Raw genomic sequence first — 20,075 nt, 5'->3', positions numbered from 1 at the left:
CTCTCTCATCTCGTCCCGTCCCGTCTAGTCCAGTCCAGGAGCAGACGGCGGAGCCCCCACTGCCTTGTTTCCTCCAGCGCCACCAGCACCACCACCGCCGCCCATGAACAAACTTCCCATCATGTCAAACAGCGGGTTACTCTGCGAGGGTATCTTGATCCCAAAAAATGTCTCTCCTATCCGCGCCAGGGGCTCGTCCCAAGTACCCGCCTCGGCGATGTGGCTGGCGTAGTGGCTCTTCAATTGCCTGAACAGATCTGGCGTTCCCCGTTGGATAGCGAGCAACAGCAGACCCAAAAAATTCATCAGCGGCAGACTCGGGCAGACGCGCAGGTCCGACGATGCTGACGATACGTCTTGGAAGCCCAGTCCCGGATTCGAAGACGCCAGTCTGGATGTGAAGAGTAGAAACACCTTGTTCGCGGCGCGCACGTTGCCGACTAGAAGATATGGAAAGACTCCTCTGGCGACATAGAAGGGTGCAGTTGAGGGCTCGTCGGAGGTGTACCAGTCGTATTCGAGATCGGAAAAGACGGAGGGCGAGTCGGATGTGCCTAGGGTGAGATGTCGTTCTGCGTCTTGTGCCTCGCTATCTGTGCAGGCAAGAGTCAGTGGTCTATCCTAAGAAAAAACAACAGGGCGCTCATACTTTCGGCATAGAGGCTTCCTGCAACGTGGTGCATTTCAGGGTCACCGGCGGGGTAATCTCCAAACTTCGAGGACCATCTATTGACAAGATCATGTCAGCGGCTGCTGTACAGTAATATTGACAGAGGCAGCACAAACCCGATGATCTCGCCTACAAATCGTTTCCTGGTGGGTTCTGCGGGAGGAAAGGCTCGTAAAAGAGCGAGCACTCGTGCTTTGTTTCCCACATCCGCCTTGAGCTCTGCCTTCCCGTATACGTCCATGAGGAACATGCACAGGTCTCCTCCCGAACCTCCTTGACCAGCTTTCAAGAGCATCGAGGCTCCAGAAGAGAGCACGTCGACGGCCGAGGCATAATCACTCGACTTGACATAGCGTGAGGCGATGACCCGAAGCTGTTGATGCGCCTCGTAGAATTGACCTTCTTCAACCCTGCGAGGTGGTTAGCAAGTCCGCGCAGCTCTAGCAGAAAATAGAAGAACGGGTTCCGTACTTTTGCTGCTGTCGCGCTATGGTCTTTTGTATCTTCGCTATCGACGACATGTTGTGTATATTGAGGGAAATGTGTCTTGGGTGACGGAAGCTGAAACAGTAATGCACAGTTCAGGAAGCAACTTTACTTGCACAGTTCTGTACCCTCCATCTCTGTTCCAGCCCCGCAATCGTGACACCTTTGTCTGGAGGGAACATGGAAGGCGGAACTTTTGTTGCTGGATGATAGACCTCTATGAATAGTGGACAATTCCTGCCGAACACATCTATCTGCCACAAGCTGTAGATGTAGGGGAATATGCATGTCGAAACACTCAATATGTTTTTTCCGAATCACTTTCACGATGGATGGGTATCGACTGGGCTTCCAACCATATGACATCAGTACAGGCAACACTGAGCTCCGCGAATCGCTATGTGGAAAAGTCGACAGACGAATGATTAATATCTACGTACTTAGTTGAGAGAACTTATTTCCTCCCACTGTCGTCCATGAACCAGCTGTTATAGCTATCAATACTCGTCAAGCAGTGTTGTAGGATGTTGCATTCGTGTTGCAGAGTGAGGCATGTTGTTATAGGGCAGGATAAGGTACGCAAGGTAAGGTACCCCAAAGGACGGTGTACAAGTATCTGCCGTATCGACTTCCTAGAGCGGGTTCGTGTACATGCAGTCAGACAATCATCGCTACCGAGCCTCGACTACTGGTCTTCGAGAAGCTCTTTAATGTTTTGTCGCTCGATTCGTTATTTCTTATCTCTACATAAGAGACCGTCTTTGTCTAGTAGTCAAGATATTGATTAAGGTATAGCAGTAGTAGCTCCACCTTTTGCCTCTTTTACCACTGCACCCACCAACCCACCGAACCTCAAACTTCAAGTGCTTTAGTAATAACCTTGCGGAATTGCCGAGCTAAAATCCGATGACGCCGACTTTCCGATTATAGAGAAGTGCGATCTCTCATTCTTCTGATTAGGGAATTGTCTGAGAGGCGTGTTGCATTCCTCAGTACTTGTACGGTAAGGTACAGTATCGTAATCGTAGGCGAGGTGGGATTGACCGTGCTCTCGACTGGACTGTATACCTGGATAATTATCTGTACAATCCTGACCGTCTTTCGCTCTTGTACATAGCGACTTCCTCCTTCACCAACCCCAACCTTGTCCTCCTCGACCTTGTCACGTCTCTCGGGACGGCCTCGAATTTCTCCAATGGCCGACTCCCAGACGTTGCTCCAGTCTCCGGTCCATCTGGATCGGCACCTGGATCTTGGTCTGGACCTTGGTCTGTCTTTGAATTATCTCGTCGCCACCACCGGCAAAGACAAGACCCAACCGCTATGTGGAAATATCGAGGGCTGGGGACCTCTGAGTCCCTTCCGTTATGATTTCACTCCATGCTTCCTCGATGTCTGGGTGGCGTCCGTAGCTGCCTTTGGCATCTTCTTTGGTGCGGGAGCCATCTACTATTTGCTGAGAAAATGTGTCGCGCAACCAATCAAGAAGGATTGGCACTTCTGGGCCAAGATGGTTTGTCCTTTCACAACTGGTTCAAGAAAAGCAATTGACTGACTCCATCATAGACGGTGCTCGGCGCCCTTCTCATCACCACCGCTCTCCAGGCTGCCATCCAGATCGATAACCTCAGTGGCATATGGCCCGCCGACTTTCGCTTCTGGGCTACCGTGCTCAGCTTCCTGTCCATTGTCGTCATCTCCTACATCCAATACATTGAGCATTGGCGCGCTCGCCAGCCGAACGGAGTCGTGCTTGTCTTCTGGCTCTTCACCCTCATTGCCTACGCCGTCAAGCTTCGTTCTCTCGTTTCCCAGCAGCTGTTCAAGACAAATCTCGCTTACTTTGTCACCTTCACTGTCAGTGTCGGCCTGGCCGCCATTGAGTTCGTGTTGGAGTGGCTTGTACCCAAGCGACTCAGTGACTACGATGCCCTCGGAGACGACGATGAGTGTCCCATGGAATACGCCAATCTTTTCTCCATCCTGACCTTCAGCTGGATGACACCTATGATGAAATACGGCTACAAGCACTTCTTGACACAAGACGATCTTTGGAATCTGAGGAAACGGGACACCACCGCTGCCACCGTCGAGGCATTCGAGTCCGCTTGGCAGGTCGAACTGGAGAAAAAGAATCCTTCGCTCTGGACTGCCCTTTTCAAGGGGTTTGGAGGTCCATACTTTCGCGGCGCCTGCATCAAGAGTCTTTCGGACATGTTGGCCTTCGTCCAGCCACAGCTGTTGCGTCTCCTGATCTCCTTTGTCGACTCGTACCGCGGCGATACGCCACAGCCTCCCATTCGCGGTGCTGCCATCGCCTTGGCCATGTTTGGAGTTTCCGTATCGCAGACTGTCTGCTTGCACCAATATTTCCAGAGAGCCTTCGAGACTGGAATGCGTATCCGTTCTGCTCTGACTGCTGCCATTTACCAAAAGTCTACCCGCTTGTCCAACGAAGGTCGTTCCTCCAAGTCTACTGGAGATATTGTCAACTACATGGCTGTGGATACGCAGCGTCTGCAAGATCTCGCCCAGTACGGCATGCAGTTGTGGTCTGCCCCATTCCAGATTACTCTATGCATGATCTCACTGTACCAGCTGGTCGGCTTCAGCATGTTTGCAGGTGTTGGCGCCATGTTGGCCATGGTCCCCATCAACGGCTTGATCGCACGAATCTCCAAGAACCTTCAGAAGAAGCAGATGAAGAACAAGGACGCCAGGACCAGGCTTATGACCGAGATTCTGGGCAACATGAAGTCAATCAAACTCTATGCATGGACTACCGCATTCATGAACAAGCTCAACTTCATTCGCAATGATCAAGAACTCAACACCTTGCGCAAGATTGGTGCCACTATGGCTCTCGCCAACTTCACCTGGTCGACTACTCCATTCTTCGTATCATGCTCGACCTTTGCAGTGTTCGTTCTGACCCAAGGTCGACCACTCACTACCGAAATCGTCTTTCCCGCCCTTACTTTGTTCAATCTCCTCACCTTTCCCTTGGCAATCCTTCCTATGGTCATCACTTCGATCATCGAGGCTAGCGTGGCGGTCAATCGTCTCACGAGTTTCTTCGAGGCATCCGAGTTACAGAGCGATGCCGTCTTGCAGTATGACAGCGTCACCGAAGAGGGAGAAGAGAACGTGCGTATCAGGGACGCCACATTCAAGTGGGACAGTCAAGTGGGTGGAGACATCCTTGAGAACATCTCCTTCTCCGCCCACAAGGGTGAACTGTCGTGCATTGTTGGTCGCGTTGGCGCCGGAAAATCTTCTTTCCTGTCGACCATGCTCGGTGATCTTTACAAGGTCAAGGGTGAGGTCGTCATGCGCGGAAAGGTTGCTTACGTCGCCCAGTCCCCATGGGTCATGAATGCCTCTGTGAGAGAAAACATTGTCTTCGGCTATCGATGGGATCCACATTTCTATGAAAAGACGGTTCAGGCTTGTGCCCTGAAGGAAGACTTTGCATCTCTGCCAGATGGTGATCAAACCGAAGTCGGCGAACGTGGCATATCGCTATCTGGCGGTCAGAAGGCTCGTGTGACCTTGGCGCGAGCAGTTTATGCAAGAGCGGATATCTACCTTCTCGACGATGTTCTGTCTGCTGTAGACCAGCATGTTGGTCGACACCTCATCGATAACGTCCTTGGTCCCAACGGTCTTCTCAAGTCACGCACAAGAATCCTGGCTACAAACTCTCTGCCTGTTTTGATGGAAGCCAACTATATAGTCTTGCTCCGTGATAATAAGATCCTGGAACGTGGCACTTACGAACAGCTCATGGCGATGAAGGGGGAGATCTCGAACTTGATCAAGACCGCTAGCAACGAGGACCAAAGTGAAAGCACCGAGGCTCCGGACAGCGATGACTCTGCGACTGTCTTCGAGAACGACCCCAACGCGACATCAGACGATCTGGCAATCACGGATGCGGAGGAGGGCGATACCCAACTTGCCCCTATCAAGCCCGGTGGAGGTCGAACGGTGCGGAGGGCAAGTGGCCTCACCCTACGTCGTGCAAGTACCGCAAGTTTCCGTGGTCCGCACGGCAAGGTCATGGACGAGGAAGGTGGAGCTGTTGTCAAAACGAAACAGACAAAGGAGTTCTCCGAACAAGGAAAGGTCAAGTGGTCTGTCTATGCCGAATATGCCAAGACAAGCAATCTTGTCGCAGTCGCCATCTATCTCCTCACTCTCGTAGGGTCGCAAACTGCGCAAATTGGTGAGCTGCGCTGATAATTCTCGTGTGGAAACTGGTGATTTTGACACAATTTGCAGGGGGTAGTGTCTGGTTGAAAAACTGGTCCGAAATCAATGGGAGGTACGGGGGTAACCCGCATGTTGGGAAGTATATCGGCATCTACTTTGCTTTCGGCATTGGTTCTGCATTACTGGTGGTCATCCAGACATTGATATTGTGGATCTTCTGCTCAATCGAGGTACGTGCATTACAATACTGCCGGCCTGCATCGGCCCGATACACTAGATTCGTTAACTCATGCTTCGTGCAGGCATCCCGAAAGCTCCATGAGCGCATGGCTTTCGCCATATTCAGATCACCCATGACATTTTTCGAGACCACACCTGCAGGTCGGATTTTAAATCGCTTTTCGAGGTAAGTCCTGATTCCGAGGCAAGGATGCACGTATCACGCACGAGAGTGAAGGACAGCTTTTCCGCAGATATCGTTCTCTACTCTCGTGCGTGAAACATGCATCCATGTCGCGGCATCTCTATTGTCCCAGCTACCCGGTCACGCCCACTTCCACTAACACGATTGACAGTGACATCTATCGCATAGATGAGGTTCTGGCGTAAGTCCACAGGAAATCGATCCCGTTGTTTGCTCGAAACACTGACAGTTTTGACAGCCGGACATTCAACATGTTATTTGTGAATTCGGCACGTGGTATGCATGCAAAGACCGACACTCCTGCTTATCTTGAGTGAACACTGACATTTGGCACAGCTGCATTTACCCTTGTTGTCATTTCAGCCTCAACGCCTATCTTTGTTGCTTTGATCATTCCCCTCGGCTTCCTATACCTCTACATTCAGCGGTACTACCTCAGGACTTCTCGGGAGCTCAAGAGACTTGACTCAATCAGCCGTAGCCCTATTTATGCCCATTTCCAGGAGTCACTCAGTGGTATCAGCACTATCCGAGCATACAGGCAAAGCAAGCGCTTTGCGATGGAGAACGAGTGGCGTGTTGATGCTAATCTCCGTGCGTACTTCCCCTCTATCAACGCCAATAGGTGGCTCGCTGTGCGCTTGGAGTTCATCGGCTCCGTGATCATTCTGTCGGCTGCTGGGTTCGCCATCATATCGGTCTCCACAGGAAGTGGTCTTTCTGCAGGTCTTGTGGGTCTGGCCATGTCTTATGCACTCCAGATTACACAATCCCTGAACTGGATCGTGCGTCAAACAGTTGAGGTGGAGACGAACATTGTCTCTGTCGAACGAGTATTGGAGTACGCTGCACTGCCGAGCGAGGCTCCAGAAATAATCTCGAAGAATCGTCCGCCTGCTAGCTGGCCGTCAAAGGGTGCAGTGTCCTTTAATGGTTATAGCACAAGATACCGTGAAGGACTCGACCTTGTGCTCAAGGACATTACTCTGAACATCAAGTCTCACGAAAAGATTGGTGTGGTCGGTCGTACTGGTGCTGGCAAGAGTTCCTTGACACTAGCCCTGTTCCGCATAATAGAGCCTGTAAGCGGAGATGTCACGATAGACGATATCAGTACAAGCTCTATAGGTCTTCTCGATCTCAGACGTCGTCTGGCGATTATTCCCCAGGACGCGGCCTTGTTCGAAGGCACCATAAGGGACAATCTCGATCCTGGACATGTTCATGATGATACTGCGCTTTGGAGCGCCCTGGGTAAGATTTCTCGGCACAAATTACGCAGATTGATTTGCTGACAACAGTACAGATAATGCTCGTCTCCGCGATCATGTGGCATCGATGCCCGGACAGCTCGATGCTCAGATCCACGAGAGTGGGTCCAACTTGAGTCAAGGACAACGACAGCTCGTGTCACTAGCTCGCGCACTCCTCACTCCTAGCAATATCTTAGTCCTGGACGAAGCAACGGTAAGCTCAGTACACGTACATACATCTATGCATCTGCTGACAAGAAAATCCAAGGCCGCAGTTGACGTGGAGACTGATGCTATGCTGCAAACCACCTTGAGGAGCAACATGTTCAAGGACCGCACAATCATCACCATTGCCCATCGCATCAACACCATCCTGGACAGCGACCGAATCGTCGTTCTAGACCATGGTCGTGTAGCAGAGTTCGACAGTCCGGCCGAGTTGGTGCGTCGGAAGGGGCTGTTCTATGAGTTGGTCAAAGAGTCGGGGCTGCTCAATTCCGTGGACACAACACAGGGTCTTTTGTAACACAATAGGTACATGGGGGTAATGTACTTGTAGCGCAAAGATGCAGTGACGGTAAATACGAAACAATAAGCATCTGCAAAATCACAGCCATGCAGCCGGGTTTTCGGTGTGCATCAGAGTTAAGCCGCTGCTTGCTTTCCACAGTGCTGCACACAGATTGCGGTTCGTAGGCTCTCTCGATCTGACCCGACGCTGGTTTCGCGTATCGATTGCATCCCCATATAATATTGCAGATCGATTGCCGCAGTACACATGATCCACCACGGTAATGCCATTGGCTGGTGTCCGTCTATCGAGCTGCTTGATCATGCGCTCACACGGGCATATATGTAATATTAATCGTATGAGGCAAGCCGGGGCTGAGAGTGCGCAATCAAGCAAACCCGGCACACGAGCGCCGCAGCCGCTGTTGTGATCGAGAGCACCAAACGGGTATGCATGAAGATGACCCGCAAATGGGTACTACACCATTGCGAAAGCAGCAAACCGTTGGCGAGTCGCTTGCGGATGGATGCCCGAGCGCGCCCCTAGGCCAGCCAGGACCAGGCGGGGCACGCGTTCCATCCGCAGCTAAGCTACGCTGAGAGCCAGTCAAAACCTCGCGAGCGTTGTATCCCTGTAGCATCGATCATACCCTGCGGTGGACCCCTTGTTCGCTGTATCTGAGCCCACTATACCTATGCATGAATTCTCCATATGTGTGGACACCAAGGATTCGGTCGATGATTAGGTGGTGCTATTTATCCAGAAGCGTCGGCTACGACGTGCTCGACCCTGCACTAAGGCATCTTCACGATCGGATCCCGTAGCATGTTCGAGATGGAAGGTAGTGTGGGTGTAAGATCTGACGTTGTTGTCTTCCGGGTCATCCACCTCTGTGGCCTCTTAAGCTGTGCCACTTGCCTCCAGTCACAACTTCCAGACAACTGTCCGCCCGCTCCTCCCGACGCCCAAGAAATTTCCGTCGTGACAAGACCGAACGGTCCTACATTCACAAGTCAGAGAGAGACGGAGCCTGAGCACAACCCTCTCCCCCCCAGAAGTCCATCTTCACGAACCCCGCACATCACGCTCGCGTCAGCCTATCATTCCTCGTCGACCTCGATAGTCCCGTGCTTCTTACAGTAGTTTCTTCAACAGCTGCAATCGCTGTGCAACCAATCGTCGTGTCTTCACGGCCTATCTACTGTCGCACTCCCCCCCCCCCCCCCATCTTCGCAGACCGTGCAGAGCAGCAGGTCCCTTGAGCCTCCTTCAACTGGCTCCACATCCTCCTGCAAAAAGGCTTACGGAGAATTTTTCCTTATTCTTTACACAGTGATGATACCCACGGACGCGTTATTTCTTTACCAAATCATCTAGCATCAGTGACGAAGCGAGCGCACTGACTGCCACACGAGCAACGGGTACGGGAAACACCTTGAGCTTATGACAGCGTCCGTTGAGCTTGTCCCCAGGATTCTTCACGAACGGCGCGCCGCTAGTAAACCTAGGGCAATAATACTGTCTTTCATACTGTTCATCAATATACCACTTTCACTAACTGACTCTTACGAGGAATCGGACCGAGAACCATGGTAGCAAATTCTCGCCTTCGACCGCAATATGGAAAACAATCTGACACTGGGCGGATCAATGCCGACTCTGCTTCCTCGTTCGATTCGGTACGAACCCGTTGTTACGCCGAGATACTCATATATATGACGGCTAACGAGATACACAGCAAGGGCCTGAAGCAATGTATTGGAGATCACAGATGCGTGGAACAGGAGTGAAGTACGCTGGGTTGACTACATCGGATGCTCTCGATGAACAATGTAGCTTGAAAAGTGAAGCATCCAAGTCAAACGAATGGCTACAAGTCATAATTGGCAATTGGAGTAACTTGTCACATTCTGAGCGTGAGAAGTGTATGCAAATTGCCAGTCGGTCCAATACCGTGTGCGAGATATCATCAGAGCAAAGCGAGCTTGTTCCCTCGCAAGCCAAGTCTAATATTCTAAAACAATCAAATCCAAAGGGAAAGACGAAATGGCAGCAGAAACCTCGGTCGTCAAGGCTCCAACCAAAGCCAAAGTCAACATCGCCATCAAAATCTGCCTCGAGAAAGCGTAAACAATTTGTCGATGACGAGTCTGACTCCGATGACGATTGGGAAGAAATCAGAAGACCTCAAGACCTTCCCAGTGTTTCATTTCGGGTGAACGACAAAGAGAAAGTCCAGGCCTTCCTTTACACCAGGTTCATGCAGATACAACAGTCGGCAGGAAAAGTCATCGCCAAAGCCTGGATCAAAGCGATATGTCCCAAAAAACAGGCCAATTACCCCTACGTGGACTGTAATCCTCGACCCGATCAGCCGCGGCGCAGGCCAAGGCATGCCGGTCCACCAAGAGTCCCTATTTTCTGGCCAGGTCTCGATGTGTGCAGACATAAAGAACCCGACCATCTCGATAAGAACGGTAGGTTTAGAAGATGTTCTGGGTTTTCTCGTATCTAATTTCTGCAGAACGCACTTATCTCCTGGTGCATCTGATCCGTATCGCTTGGGGGCCGAAAGAATGGAAGCAATCCAATGGCGAATCATGCGAGGTACCAAAACTCATCATGTCCGGAGACTGGATACAATTCCTTCAGGAGGTCTTTCCAGCCGAAAAACTAGCCGAGGTTCCTGGGAGTACGGGTGAAAAGACGAAACAGCGAGTGCAATATCTAAACGACATTTACAAGGTCGCCCTGGCCGAGCAAGAGTATCTTCAGGGTGGCAATGGTATGTACATTTCTTTTGTGCTTTTGATCAGCTTTTAACGGAAGAATAGATGGCAGGACAATGCTCACATTCACCGGAGATGTCAAGCTGTTGCATCCCAAAGATGCTCGTTCGCGACGCACGCGTCCCAATAATTCGATTGTCAGCGAGCTGGTTGAAGCAGACCCCGTAGAGCGAAGTACCACACCAATAAGCACGGCTCCGACAGTCACCACCTCTACCAGTCCCTCGCATGAGCTCACAGAATCGCCAAAATTTGACGAAAGGCAAGGCATCTCGGAAAGTAAGGTACTCGAGGTCCACAAGACGCGTACACAGAGTATTCAGAAAGTTCGTGAGGTGGACGTGAGTAGTGGCCAGTCGAGTTCTGCCATACCGAACTCTCCTTGGATTGTTGTCGCACCAACAGAAAGCGACTCCAGTGTCCTCAGCCCAACATCCATGCAGTCTATGCAAGGTCTGAAGACAGAGCAAAGCATCGGCCCTCGCGATTCCGTGGGGTCGGCTCACTACTTCAGTCCGCTTGCTCATTATGCTAGTCCGCAAGGACACTCGACGATCAGCAATGCTCCAGTCTGGGGAGAGAATTTCGGCCCCTACATGACATTCACTCCGGCAAGCTTCTCGGGCGAGGCAACACAAGTGACGAGCGGAAATGATACAGTATATCGTCAAGATATGGGTATGCTGGATCCAATGCTCGGCGGTCTGACTATCCGCTCGCAAGCTGTCGACGCTCCGTTCTACGCCCAGGATCAGAAATTGTTTGCGCCATTGACAAATATCTCGTATCCTGTAATGTATGGCGCAGAGCCGAGTGCAACACAAATGTACGGTGGGGCTGTACCGCTCTGCTCAGAAAGCTATTCTACACAGAACCCACAGGGACGGGGGACGGCAATACCTGGACATAGAATGTCAATTGGTATGGAATACATGACCCCTATGAGCAATGCTGAAGGAGTGTATGCTCAAGCAGAGCTCGTTTCGGGAGAGTATCAGCAATTTTGAGGGCAAAATTGGACAGCAAATTGGACAACCAGAAAGGAAAAGGAAAGGAAAAGATCAGGTCTTGTGCATCGGGCGCGCAGGAGCGATCAAGCGAATCTTGCGCATCTTCACGAAAAAAAAGGGGGAGATTTTGGTTGCGTCTCGTTTTGTGAGTTCAGCCACCACCGAGCGCATATGCATCCCAGCGTCGTGGCTATTGAGCGATTTGATTTGACATGATTTGACTTGACTTGACTTATTTGGACTGGATGTGTTTTTCCTTTCAGACGCAATGAACGATGACGAGGCTTACGAAGAAACGACGCGCGGTTAAAAGTGTGCAAGAGAATGCTTTTTTGTTTTCTTTTCTTCATGGTGCAACGGATATCTTACCATAGTGTTCTCTGTTTTCATCGGTAATGATAAAAGACAAATACTTATTTTCGCCTTCGCGGAGCTCCGTTCCTCTCTCGAAGTGAGTTATGAGCGAATGCTTTATAGAGTGACACAATAACAGTGCAGACCTGGACAACGTTATACCAGATGTACTGTAGTGTGCTACTGCGCCTGTACCCGAAGATATGGTAGAGATGCCGCAAAGTATAAAGCACAGAGGGCGGTTTTGTGTACTGATGGCAAGGTTTGTAGGTACCTTGCCCAAGATAAGGTATTGTATCACATCTGTGAGTACCGTACCTTCTACTCTGAACAAGGTGACCAAGGCACTGGATGGTACTTGTAAAGTACAAGCGTCTAATGTCACAGGAACGTCCACTGTAGATCATGGATGAGTCAAGTGCCAGATCGACATGAGTCATGTCTGGCGCAAACAGCTCTGCAACACAGCAAGTAGACTTTCCGGTACAGGCTTAGCGCAGCAAGGACAAGCCGCAAGCCCTAAGGCAAGAGCGATGGCAAGCAAGAGCAAGCAAGGGCAGGAACGCAGCCCAGTTTCATCGTCTTCACATGCTACATTTGGAAGTTACTGTTACTTCTACAGTTTCCTGCATCTTCTCCAAAAAAAATCATCCACCACTGAGTGAGAATAATAGACACTCTCGAATGTGGAAACAGGCACCAGGGTCCGCGACGATACTCAATGCCTGGACAGGCCAACACATCCAGCGCCAGTCATGTCGTTATTGAAAGGCGGTGGTAGAGGCAGCAGTAATACCAGTCGCGGTCGCGGCAACTACGGTAATACAAACAACAGTCTTTCCATCTTCGGAGCCGCTCCATCAATGGCCATGACCGCAATAGCGACCACGACGGCGCCTGCAGCGACGGGAAATAATGGTGCCACGAGGATGCCTCGTCCTGGGTTCAATCAGGCCAGTGCGCGCGGTCGTGGACGCGGGAATGGAAAAACATTCCAGAATGGAAGTGTACGAGGAGGAGCAGGAGCAGGAGCAGCAGCAGGAGCCGCAGCAGGAGCATCGAGTGCGCGTGGTGGTGGTGGGATCTCTGCGTCTCGAGGAGGACGCGGTGCGTCGAACAGCGCCATGGCCTCGGCTGCGACTTTGACAGCAAGGAAAGAGAAGTTGGGAGGAGGAGCAGGAACACACGATGGGAAAGATGCCTCGTTCCAGGATCGCTATCAGCAACTCAAAAAGATGCGCGAGCGTGAGCGCGCTGAGGCTATAGCAAATGGCTTCCTCGCCGATCCCGACAAACCGCGTACACTGGCCGAAGCCATCACCCCGATTGGAACGTGTCCCGACATGTGTGCTGAGTTCGAGCGCGTCGAACGTGTTGTGCAGAATGACGTCTGGGCTGCCGAACAGGTCAGTCCATATTTGCCCCTCTCAGATGATGGAATATGATGGAGGGGGATGGGCAGTAAAGAGCTTGGAACACATGCTTGACATTACAAGAGCGCTTTGCTGATTTGTTTGACCTTCTAGGAGCCAGGAAACGACAGTAGCGCCCCAGCTGAGGCTCGCATGGTGAAAAAATTCAGGAGAGCAGCAGCTGGATTAGACGAACAGTTGCCTTCCGATCTGCGTCCTCCTGCTGTACTCAAGGTAGATTGCTACAAGACTTGGTCGCCTCTAGTCATATCCGCTGAAATCATCCTTTCAGGCCACTTGCGACTATCTCTTTAACGATATCATCACGAATGCCGAGTCCTTGGGATCAGTTCACCATTTTGTCTGGGATCGCACTCGCGCCATCCGCAACGATTTTTCCATTCAGCAGCTCACCAAGCCCGCGGACTTGGAGATTGCAATCGACTGCTATGAACGCATAGCCCGCTTCCATATTCTTTCATTGCACCAGCTGGCTCGTTCCGAGAAGCCATATGATCAGTACGATGGTTGGCAGGAACGAGAGCAGCTCGACCGTACCTTGTTGTCCCTCGGACAGTATTACGACGACACCAAAGGCCGCCTCGTCTGTCCCAACGAAGCCGAATTCAGAGCTTATAGCATCATCTTTCAAGCTCAAAACCCTACCCCTGACGTTGAAGAGAAAGTCAATGGCTGGGCCGCCGACCTTCGATCAGACTTTCGCATTCGAAAAGCTCTGGACCTTTACAATGCCGCCTGCAACATCATCGACCCTCAGGGCCCCCTGAAACCGCGAGCTGTGCATCCCGTTGCACAGGAGGACTGGAACCGCTATTTCGCCTTAGTACGCTCCAACACTGTTTCCTATCTCATGGCGTGCGTCTCGGAAATTTACTTCAATCTTATGCGACGAACTGCCCTGAATGCTATATGGCGCGCCTCCAGGCCTCAGGGTGTCAGGCACGAAGTCTCGGATTTCACACTGACTCTCTTGACTGATTTACTTGCCTTTGATGACTGGGACCAAACCGAGAATTTCTGCCAGCAATTTGGGTTTGTGTTCAAAGAGCTCGACACTGTCGACGAACCGTTCCTGGATCTGAACTCGGTGAAGGGTAAGACTTTCCCCGAAGCTACTCAGGGCATGCCTCGCCAGACTTTATCTGCAAGGATAGTGGAGATCAAGCGCGCCGGTAGGACACTCTCGGCTGTGATAGCTGGTATGACTGTTGTCGAAGCCCAGAACCAAGGTCTTGTCGAAGAGATAGCTGAGGGTGATGAAATGGAGGATGAAGACTCTTTGTTCGTGCCCGACACTCGAGCCTCGAAGCCGTCCACGTTTACATCACCTTTTGCAAGCAATAACAACAACAATCTAACCGGCTCATCACCCTTCGTGACTATTGATAACAAGGGAATGTCCACTTCATCGCCATTCGCCACCACAACTGCACCGGCTAAGACTGACACTAGCGCCAGCAATCCATGGTCGTTTCCCTCCCAGATCTCGAAACCAGCCGAAGCTGCGCCAATCTCACAAGGCTTTGGTGCTGCAAACAATCCTGCTCCGGCTGCAAGTCCGTTCTCGTTCGGCCAAGTCTCTGCTCAAAAAGCAACGATAGAATCTGCATCAAAGCCAGCTGCAAATCCTTTTGCGCCTACACAGCCCTCAGCTGGCAGCTCTGCCCCCTTTTCAGCGGCCGCATCAGATTCAGCGCCGAAGATATCGCCATTTGCGAAGCCTTTTACACCGTTTGCCACTCAGCAACAGTCATCTGTGTTCGCACAGGGAAACGCAGAGAAGACGACCGCTCCCGAAGCTGGGAAATCGTCCGACTTCACGAAGCCTCCGGCTTCACCCTTTGGCTTCACACAGCAAGGCTCACTTGCCAACGGATCATCGGCGAGCTTTGGCGCTAGTGCCTCTTTCGGCATGAAATCCTCAGAACCTGACAAGAATGATACCGCTCCTGCCGAAAAGAGTACATCGCCATTCTCATTTGCAGGACCGCCAAAGCCCTCCCAGTCCTTTACTCCTACACTAGCGGCAACAGATGCAACATCACCCCCTTCCCTGTTCGCGAGGGAATCAACTCCCAAAACTTCTCCATTCGTGTTCGATAAAGCACCTACGCCATCGAGTACGACGCCTCCTGTGCCGGATGATGTCAATCCAGTATTCGGCGGAAACAACTCTTCGATCAACGGTGATTACGGCAGCAAATTCAACAATACGAATCAATCGATCGCCCCTGAGACAGGCTCTTCGGAAGCAATCCCATCGACTGCAACGCCTCCACCACCATCCCTGTTCCAGAATCTGGGCGGCACTTCTGATGCACCAAAATCACAGCCATCAAAGCCCCCGCCTAGTTTATTCCCGCAGCCAAATCAGCCGAAGAAACCTAGTCCGCTGTCCCGGTCGTTCAGCGCCGCAGCAGAAGAAGTTGTGCCAGGCGATGCAGTTCCACCTCACCCTCCAGCGAAGAGCACGACGAATCCGTTCGGTAACTTGAATTCTGGCGTCTCTGGCGCACCGTTTGCTGCTTTACCCAAGCCCAAGCCTGATGCTGCGCCGTCCAACGCGGTGGCGCGGACCGAACCTTTGGCCAGCAAGCCAGTTCCTCCTCCAGAACCCAAGTTAAGCAAGAAACAGATTCTACAGAATATTGCTAGAGAGGTCACGTTGGATGTGGATACTGGCTTCATCCGACAGTATGTTGAGTTTCATGCTCGCCAGACCATATTAGAGGTCTATGATCAGCTGTACACGGAAAGCCTGCAACAACTCGCAGATAATTTTCGAGCGGAGAAATTGTCTTTCAGATATGGAAAGAGGTGGAGAGACATTTGCTGGCGGCGAAGGCTTGCCAGACAGGGTAGAGAAAAGAGGCAGAGGGCTGCAAAGCGACAACACGCAAGAGAGATGGAGAAGAAGATTGCTGCAGAGAACAATGCGGTTGACAATTTCCTCAAATCGGTGCATGGCAAGAGACCTCATGATGATACCCCTCGCAAGGCAAATGATACCGTCAAAGACCGACCTTTGTATAATGCCTCCACGGGACAAGATCAATCCGCAGCTCCGGGGATTTTCAATTCTACCAACGGTCTCGATCTGCACAGCAAGATCAACAAACCAGCTACGGCAATGTCAAACGTCGCGACTCCGGCACGCCGACAAACACCCCAGGTGTCCCTGGCAGGCACTCCAGCCACAACGACGAGGTCCAACTATTTCCGCCTTCGGGCTTTGGGCATCGATCCCAATGGGGCTGCTGCATCAACCAGAAAACGTGCAAGAGAAGACAGCGAAGAACCCGCTGTGGAGTCTCCAATTGCAAGGAAAACACGATTACCCGCGAACACCGATCTATTAAATACAGCCGGAACTGAGGGTGTGATCTCACCAGTAGAGCCTAGTGCTCAGTCTCCAGCTTCTTCGCGTCCACAGTCAAGATCTAGAGTGCCGTCGAAGACCGAAGAGGAGGACGAGGCTCTCTTCGCCCGTGCCCGGGCTGCACGACAAGCTCTGTCAGAATCAGCAGCATGGTATCGCTCAGAGACACAAAACATCGAAACTCAGTCAAGGCAAGAATTATCGCGCACCCTGGAGACCCCCTCGATGCAACGCGCGCGCGAAATGGCACGGCTGCGGGCGTCAACGAGCAGCGCCGGATTCGGCAGCAGCATCGCCAGCTCGATCTTGACCCAAGACGTGCCCGCTTATCGACTACGAGAGAGCAGGTTCTTGCCGCGTGACAACTACACACAGGCAGTCGCAAAAGCAAGAGACTTGATGGAATCGCGATCACGGACTCCTGCGCAACAGCCTGCATCTCGCCACTCTCCGTCTATGGGATCTGTCGGAAGGATCTACGCTCAGAAAGTTGTCCAAACTCCACGTGTCTCCCCACCGCCACCAGCGGCAGCACAATACAATGCTTTGAGCCACTTTGCTGCTCAAGTCGAAGATCATATTGCTCATGTGGATGATTTGCATTACGACAACACCAATGGTACTTTCTTGCCGTCTAACGGTGCGGACCTTTCTGTAACGGAGTTTCTTCAGCAGCAACAGCAACAGCAGAGTATACCGCAGAGCATCAATGGCACCGAGGAAGACGCAGACCAAGAGCTGGTAGACTACGATGACGACGAATATGACGACGACGCCGACGACGACGAACATGGATGGGATAGGGTCGATGTTTCCAGGGTAGACAACGAGTACGGCGAAGGAACTTCGTATTCTGACGACGAGGAAGACGAAGAAGCCGAGGAAGAACTCGAAGAAATTGAAAAAGATGAAGAAGCAGAAGAAGAAGGCGACGAACTAGATGAAGAAGCATCAGACTACGACGAGGAGGAAGACGAAGACGAAGAAGATGATGGATTCGCAGGCGGTCGGTACAGCGCGGGATTCAATGGGGGCACACCCAATGGCGCAGGAGCGAGTGTTATAAAAGCCGGTACGGGCACTGCAGACGATGCATTCGAACTCAGCGACTAGAGAGAGAATTATATGGATGCATGGATGGATGAGTCAAATACGCTCATCGCGAGACCATCTTCTTCTTCGTCGGGTTCCTTGGAAGCAATAAGCAGGACACCATTCTAGTACAGCTTAGCATCGTGGACGAGATCAAAATATACTTTTACAATTCTCCGTTACAGCTCGATACAGTCGAATAAAGCAGTCAAATCGAAGAATCAGTCTGGACCAAGACGATAGTAGGATCAAGACCCTCAATGGAGACGCAGCGATGAATCGAACGATGCATCCATGAGGGCTGAGATGAAGAGCCAACGGATACTCCTATACAGAACCAAATAAAAGCATCGCCCAAAAAGCCAGCTGCAAACTCAAATCACATCAAAGGTCCTCTACCGATTAGCTCTATGATATATACACATACATACACAAAAATAGCAGAACCAACCCAAGAGACCCCAGTACCGAAGTACAAGCATCCCAAGAACCCACAATCAAAGGGCAAGGAAGCACAGAAAGCGCATCAATAAGCACCATGAGTCCCCAACCTCGTCTCCTCGAGATAATCAGTAGGTTCAAACAACCACCTCTCCTCGACCAGTTTACGATCCACCGCCTCTCGCAGACCGGCCATGATTTCTTCCGCGAGTTTCGTGTCTTGTTTGTTCGGGCCGGGTGTTAGCTGTGTGACCTATCTTTTCTGCTTTTCTACAATCACATAGTCTACGCTCTGTATATTGCGGGTTGAGAGAGTGGGTAAACGCACCTTTCTCCACACCGCCAGGACTCCTCGGTACCGCCTCCCGCCTGCGCACTCGACTATTGCGCCCTTGAGAAGTGGTGGTGGTGGTGGTTGTGTTGTGCGAATAAGCAAGAGGAGGAGGAGAAGTAGAAGAGGCGCTAGTACTGCATCCGCCTCCCGAGAGCCAAAACGCTCGCGCAGCGGTCGAGAGGCGCGCGCTATTCGCTCGTTCTGTTCTTTGTTAACGGTCGGTTAAGTGAGGCTTGGGCATAAGGTTTTCTTCGCTCTTTGGTGCATCGCGACTTATAGAGTTGTAGAGAAGCGAAGACGATGATGGTGATAATGATGGTTGGGGTTTACATGAGATTGATCAGAGTGGTGGACTTACGTTCGTCTTGATAGATTGTCGTGTCCGATTGCTCGCCCGGCAGCGGTTGCGAGTGCAGGTAATTCCCGTTCTTGTCGCGTATGACTAGATCGTTGTCGTCTTCCTCTTCTTCTTCTTCTTCGTCGTCGCCACTGTCGTTGTCGTCTTCAGCATCTTCGCTTTTGTGAATAAGCTCGTCTCTGTTGTCGTCTTGGCTGGGTTCTACAGCGAGGCTTTTGGCTGATCTCGCTCGTCTCGAAGTCGTGCTTTTTGTGCTGTTGTTGGCATTAGATCTCGACGCTGTCACTGACGATTTAGCTGCTCGTGTAGCAGCGGCAGCAGCGGCAGTCGTAATGGTCCGCTGACTCCGCAACTGATTGCGTTGCCGAACGTGGGGCGTAGGATAGTGATGGTCCCCAGCGTTGTCGTCTGCCTCTGAGTCTTCGAGAATGTCCGTGTTGGCCGCAGATGCAGAAGTCGTTGCTGCTGCTCCGGCCCTTGTCCCTGTCCCTGGCCCTGCACTTGCACCTGCAGTAGGAGTCTGGCGGGCGGCGGCGCGGCGGAGTGCGTACCCGAACAGATTGCGGTTGCTTATTCCGCTGACAGGATTTGCAGACCGTGAAGTGTGTGATGTGCTGCCGTGGGATTCTTGGAGGTGGTTGCCTGCTGATGTTGATGCTGCTACTGCCACTCTCGCTCGTGAGGTAGGACGGCGAGGGGCATCGTTGAACGGGTCATGTTGTCGTGTGGATCGAGGCATTTGCTTCGGTCATGGGTTGTTGTAGAGCAGCACTGTGAGATCTGATATGAGAAAGAATAGTTATCATTTCGTGGATCTACAATTGACTAGGCACGCCAGCATGGACTCTATCAGGTGTGCTGGCGATTGGGCTTCACGGTCATGTCTATCTGTATCGCTCAAGATGGAGTCCCTGGTCTATCTCGTGTTCTCCCGAGAGCATGAGAGCATTGCTCTTCTGCTTTAGCTACAGCCTGACAATAAAAGATGGGCGCTTAGCATGAGATCTATATGTGCAACGGACACCACAACAAGAGCTACAGAAATGACCAACACAAGACACACTCTTCTTCAGAACCCGGTCAAAAGAGACCAAGCAACCAATGAAAAGTCGCATCAGCCAGAAGTAGTGCAATACTGGCGACACTGTGGGGACAAGAGATGGGCAAGCCCAGAGCATCCCATCACCCATTTCCAAAAATTAGGATAATCAATAAATGCTTCCGTGGAAGCCTTTCAGAGATTAAACTGAAAAGAACAGATACTACACTTGATCTAAGCCAAAAGGCAAACTGTGATCGAAGTCAGAAAATGCTCAACCAGTAAGA

The 20,075-nt window shown here is 51.5% G+C and overlaps 5 protein-coding genes across 6 annotated transcripts; 3 read left to right on the top strand and 2 right to left on the bottom strand.

Moving 5' to 3' along the window:
- Positions 1 to 24: 24 nt before the first annotated feature.
- Positions 25 to 1,191, bottom strand: AAFC00_002927 (uncharacterized protein; the record flags this gene model as incomplete). Its single annotated transcript, XM_069342315.1, has 4 exons — positions 25 to 593; positions 650 to 726; positions 787 to 1,080; positions 1,142 to 1,191. The coding sequence occupies 4 exons, from the start codon at positions 1,189 to 1,191 to the stop codon at positions 25 to 27; spliced, it is 990 nt and encodes a 329-aa protein (XP_069198821.1).
- Positions 1,192 to 2,351: 1,160 nt separating this feature from the next.
- On the top strand, positions 2,352 to 7,574 carry AAFC00_002926 (uncharacterized protein; the record flags this gene model as incomplete). Its single annotated transcript, XM_069342313.1, has 9 exons — positions 2,352 to 2,669; positions 2,723 to 5,384; positions 5,441 to 5,601; positions 5,674 to 5,777; positions 5,947 to 5,976; positions 6,034 to 6,071; positions 6,132 to 7,049; positions 7,102 to 7,262; positions 7,317 to 7,574. The coding sequence occupies 9 exons, from the start codon at positions 2,352 to 2,354 to the stop codon at positions 7,572 to 7,574; spliced, it is 4,650 nt and encodes a 1,549-aa protein (XP_069198820.1).
- Positions 7,575 to 9,148: 1,574 nt separating this feature from the next.
- Positions 9,149 to 11,355, top strand: AAFC00_002925 (uncharacterized protein; the record flags this gene model as incomplete). The annotated part of the gene is made up of 4 exons (XM_069342312.1): positions 9,149 to 9,238; positions 9,298 to 10,036; positions 10,084 to 10,344; positions 10,394 to 11,355. 4 exons carry the CDS (start codon positions 9,149 to 9,151, stop codon positions 11,353 to 11,355), a joined length of 2,052 nt encoding a protein of 683 aa, XP_069198819.1.
- A 1,112-nt stretch (positions 11,356 to 12,467) lies between these two features.
- Positions 12,468 to 17,637, top strand: AAFC00_002924 (uncharacterized protein; the record flags this gene model as incomplete). Of its 2 annotated transcripts, XM_069348050.1 has the most annotated exons (4): positions 12,468 to 13,118; positions 13,239 to 13,358; positions 13,417 to 14,721; positions 14,791 to 17,637. In XM_069348050.1, the coding sequence occupies 4 exons, from the start codon at positions 12,468 to 12,470 to the stop codon at positions 17,635 to 17,637; spliced, it is 4,923 nt and encodes a 1,640-aa protein (XP_069198817.1). The 2 variants fall into 2 exon arrangements, with proteins under 2 accessions (XP_069198817.1, XP_069198818.1); XM_069342311.1 differs by having other exon boundaries at positions 13,417 to 17,637.
- A 505-nt stretch (positions 17,638 to 18,142) lies between these two features.
- Positions 18,143 to 19,488, bottom strand: AAFC00_002923 (uncharacterized protein; the record flags this gene model as incomplete). Its single annotated transcript, XM_069348487.1, has 3 exons — positions 18,143 to 18,276; positions 18,386 to 18,592; positions 18,750 to 19,488. The coding sequence occupies 3 exons, from the start codon at positions 19,486 to 19,488 to the stop codon at positions 18,143 to 18,145; spliced, it is 1,080 nt and encodes a 359-aa protein (XP_069198816.1).
- Positions 19,489 to 20,075: the final 587 nt, after the last annotated feature.

Source organism: Neodothiora populina (assembly GCF_041146345.1).
Source record: "Neodothiora populina strain CPC 39397 chromosome Unknown canker_contig_15, whole genome shotgun sequence".
NCBI lineage: Eukaryota > Fungi > Ascomycota > Dothideomycetes > Dothideales > Dothioraceae > Neodothiora > Neodothiora populina.
Note: the sequence above shows the minus strand (reverse complement) of the source record. Positions and strands in the feature narration are given on the sequence as shown.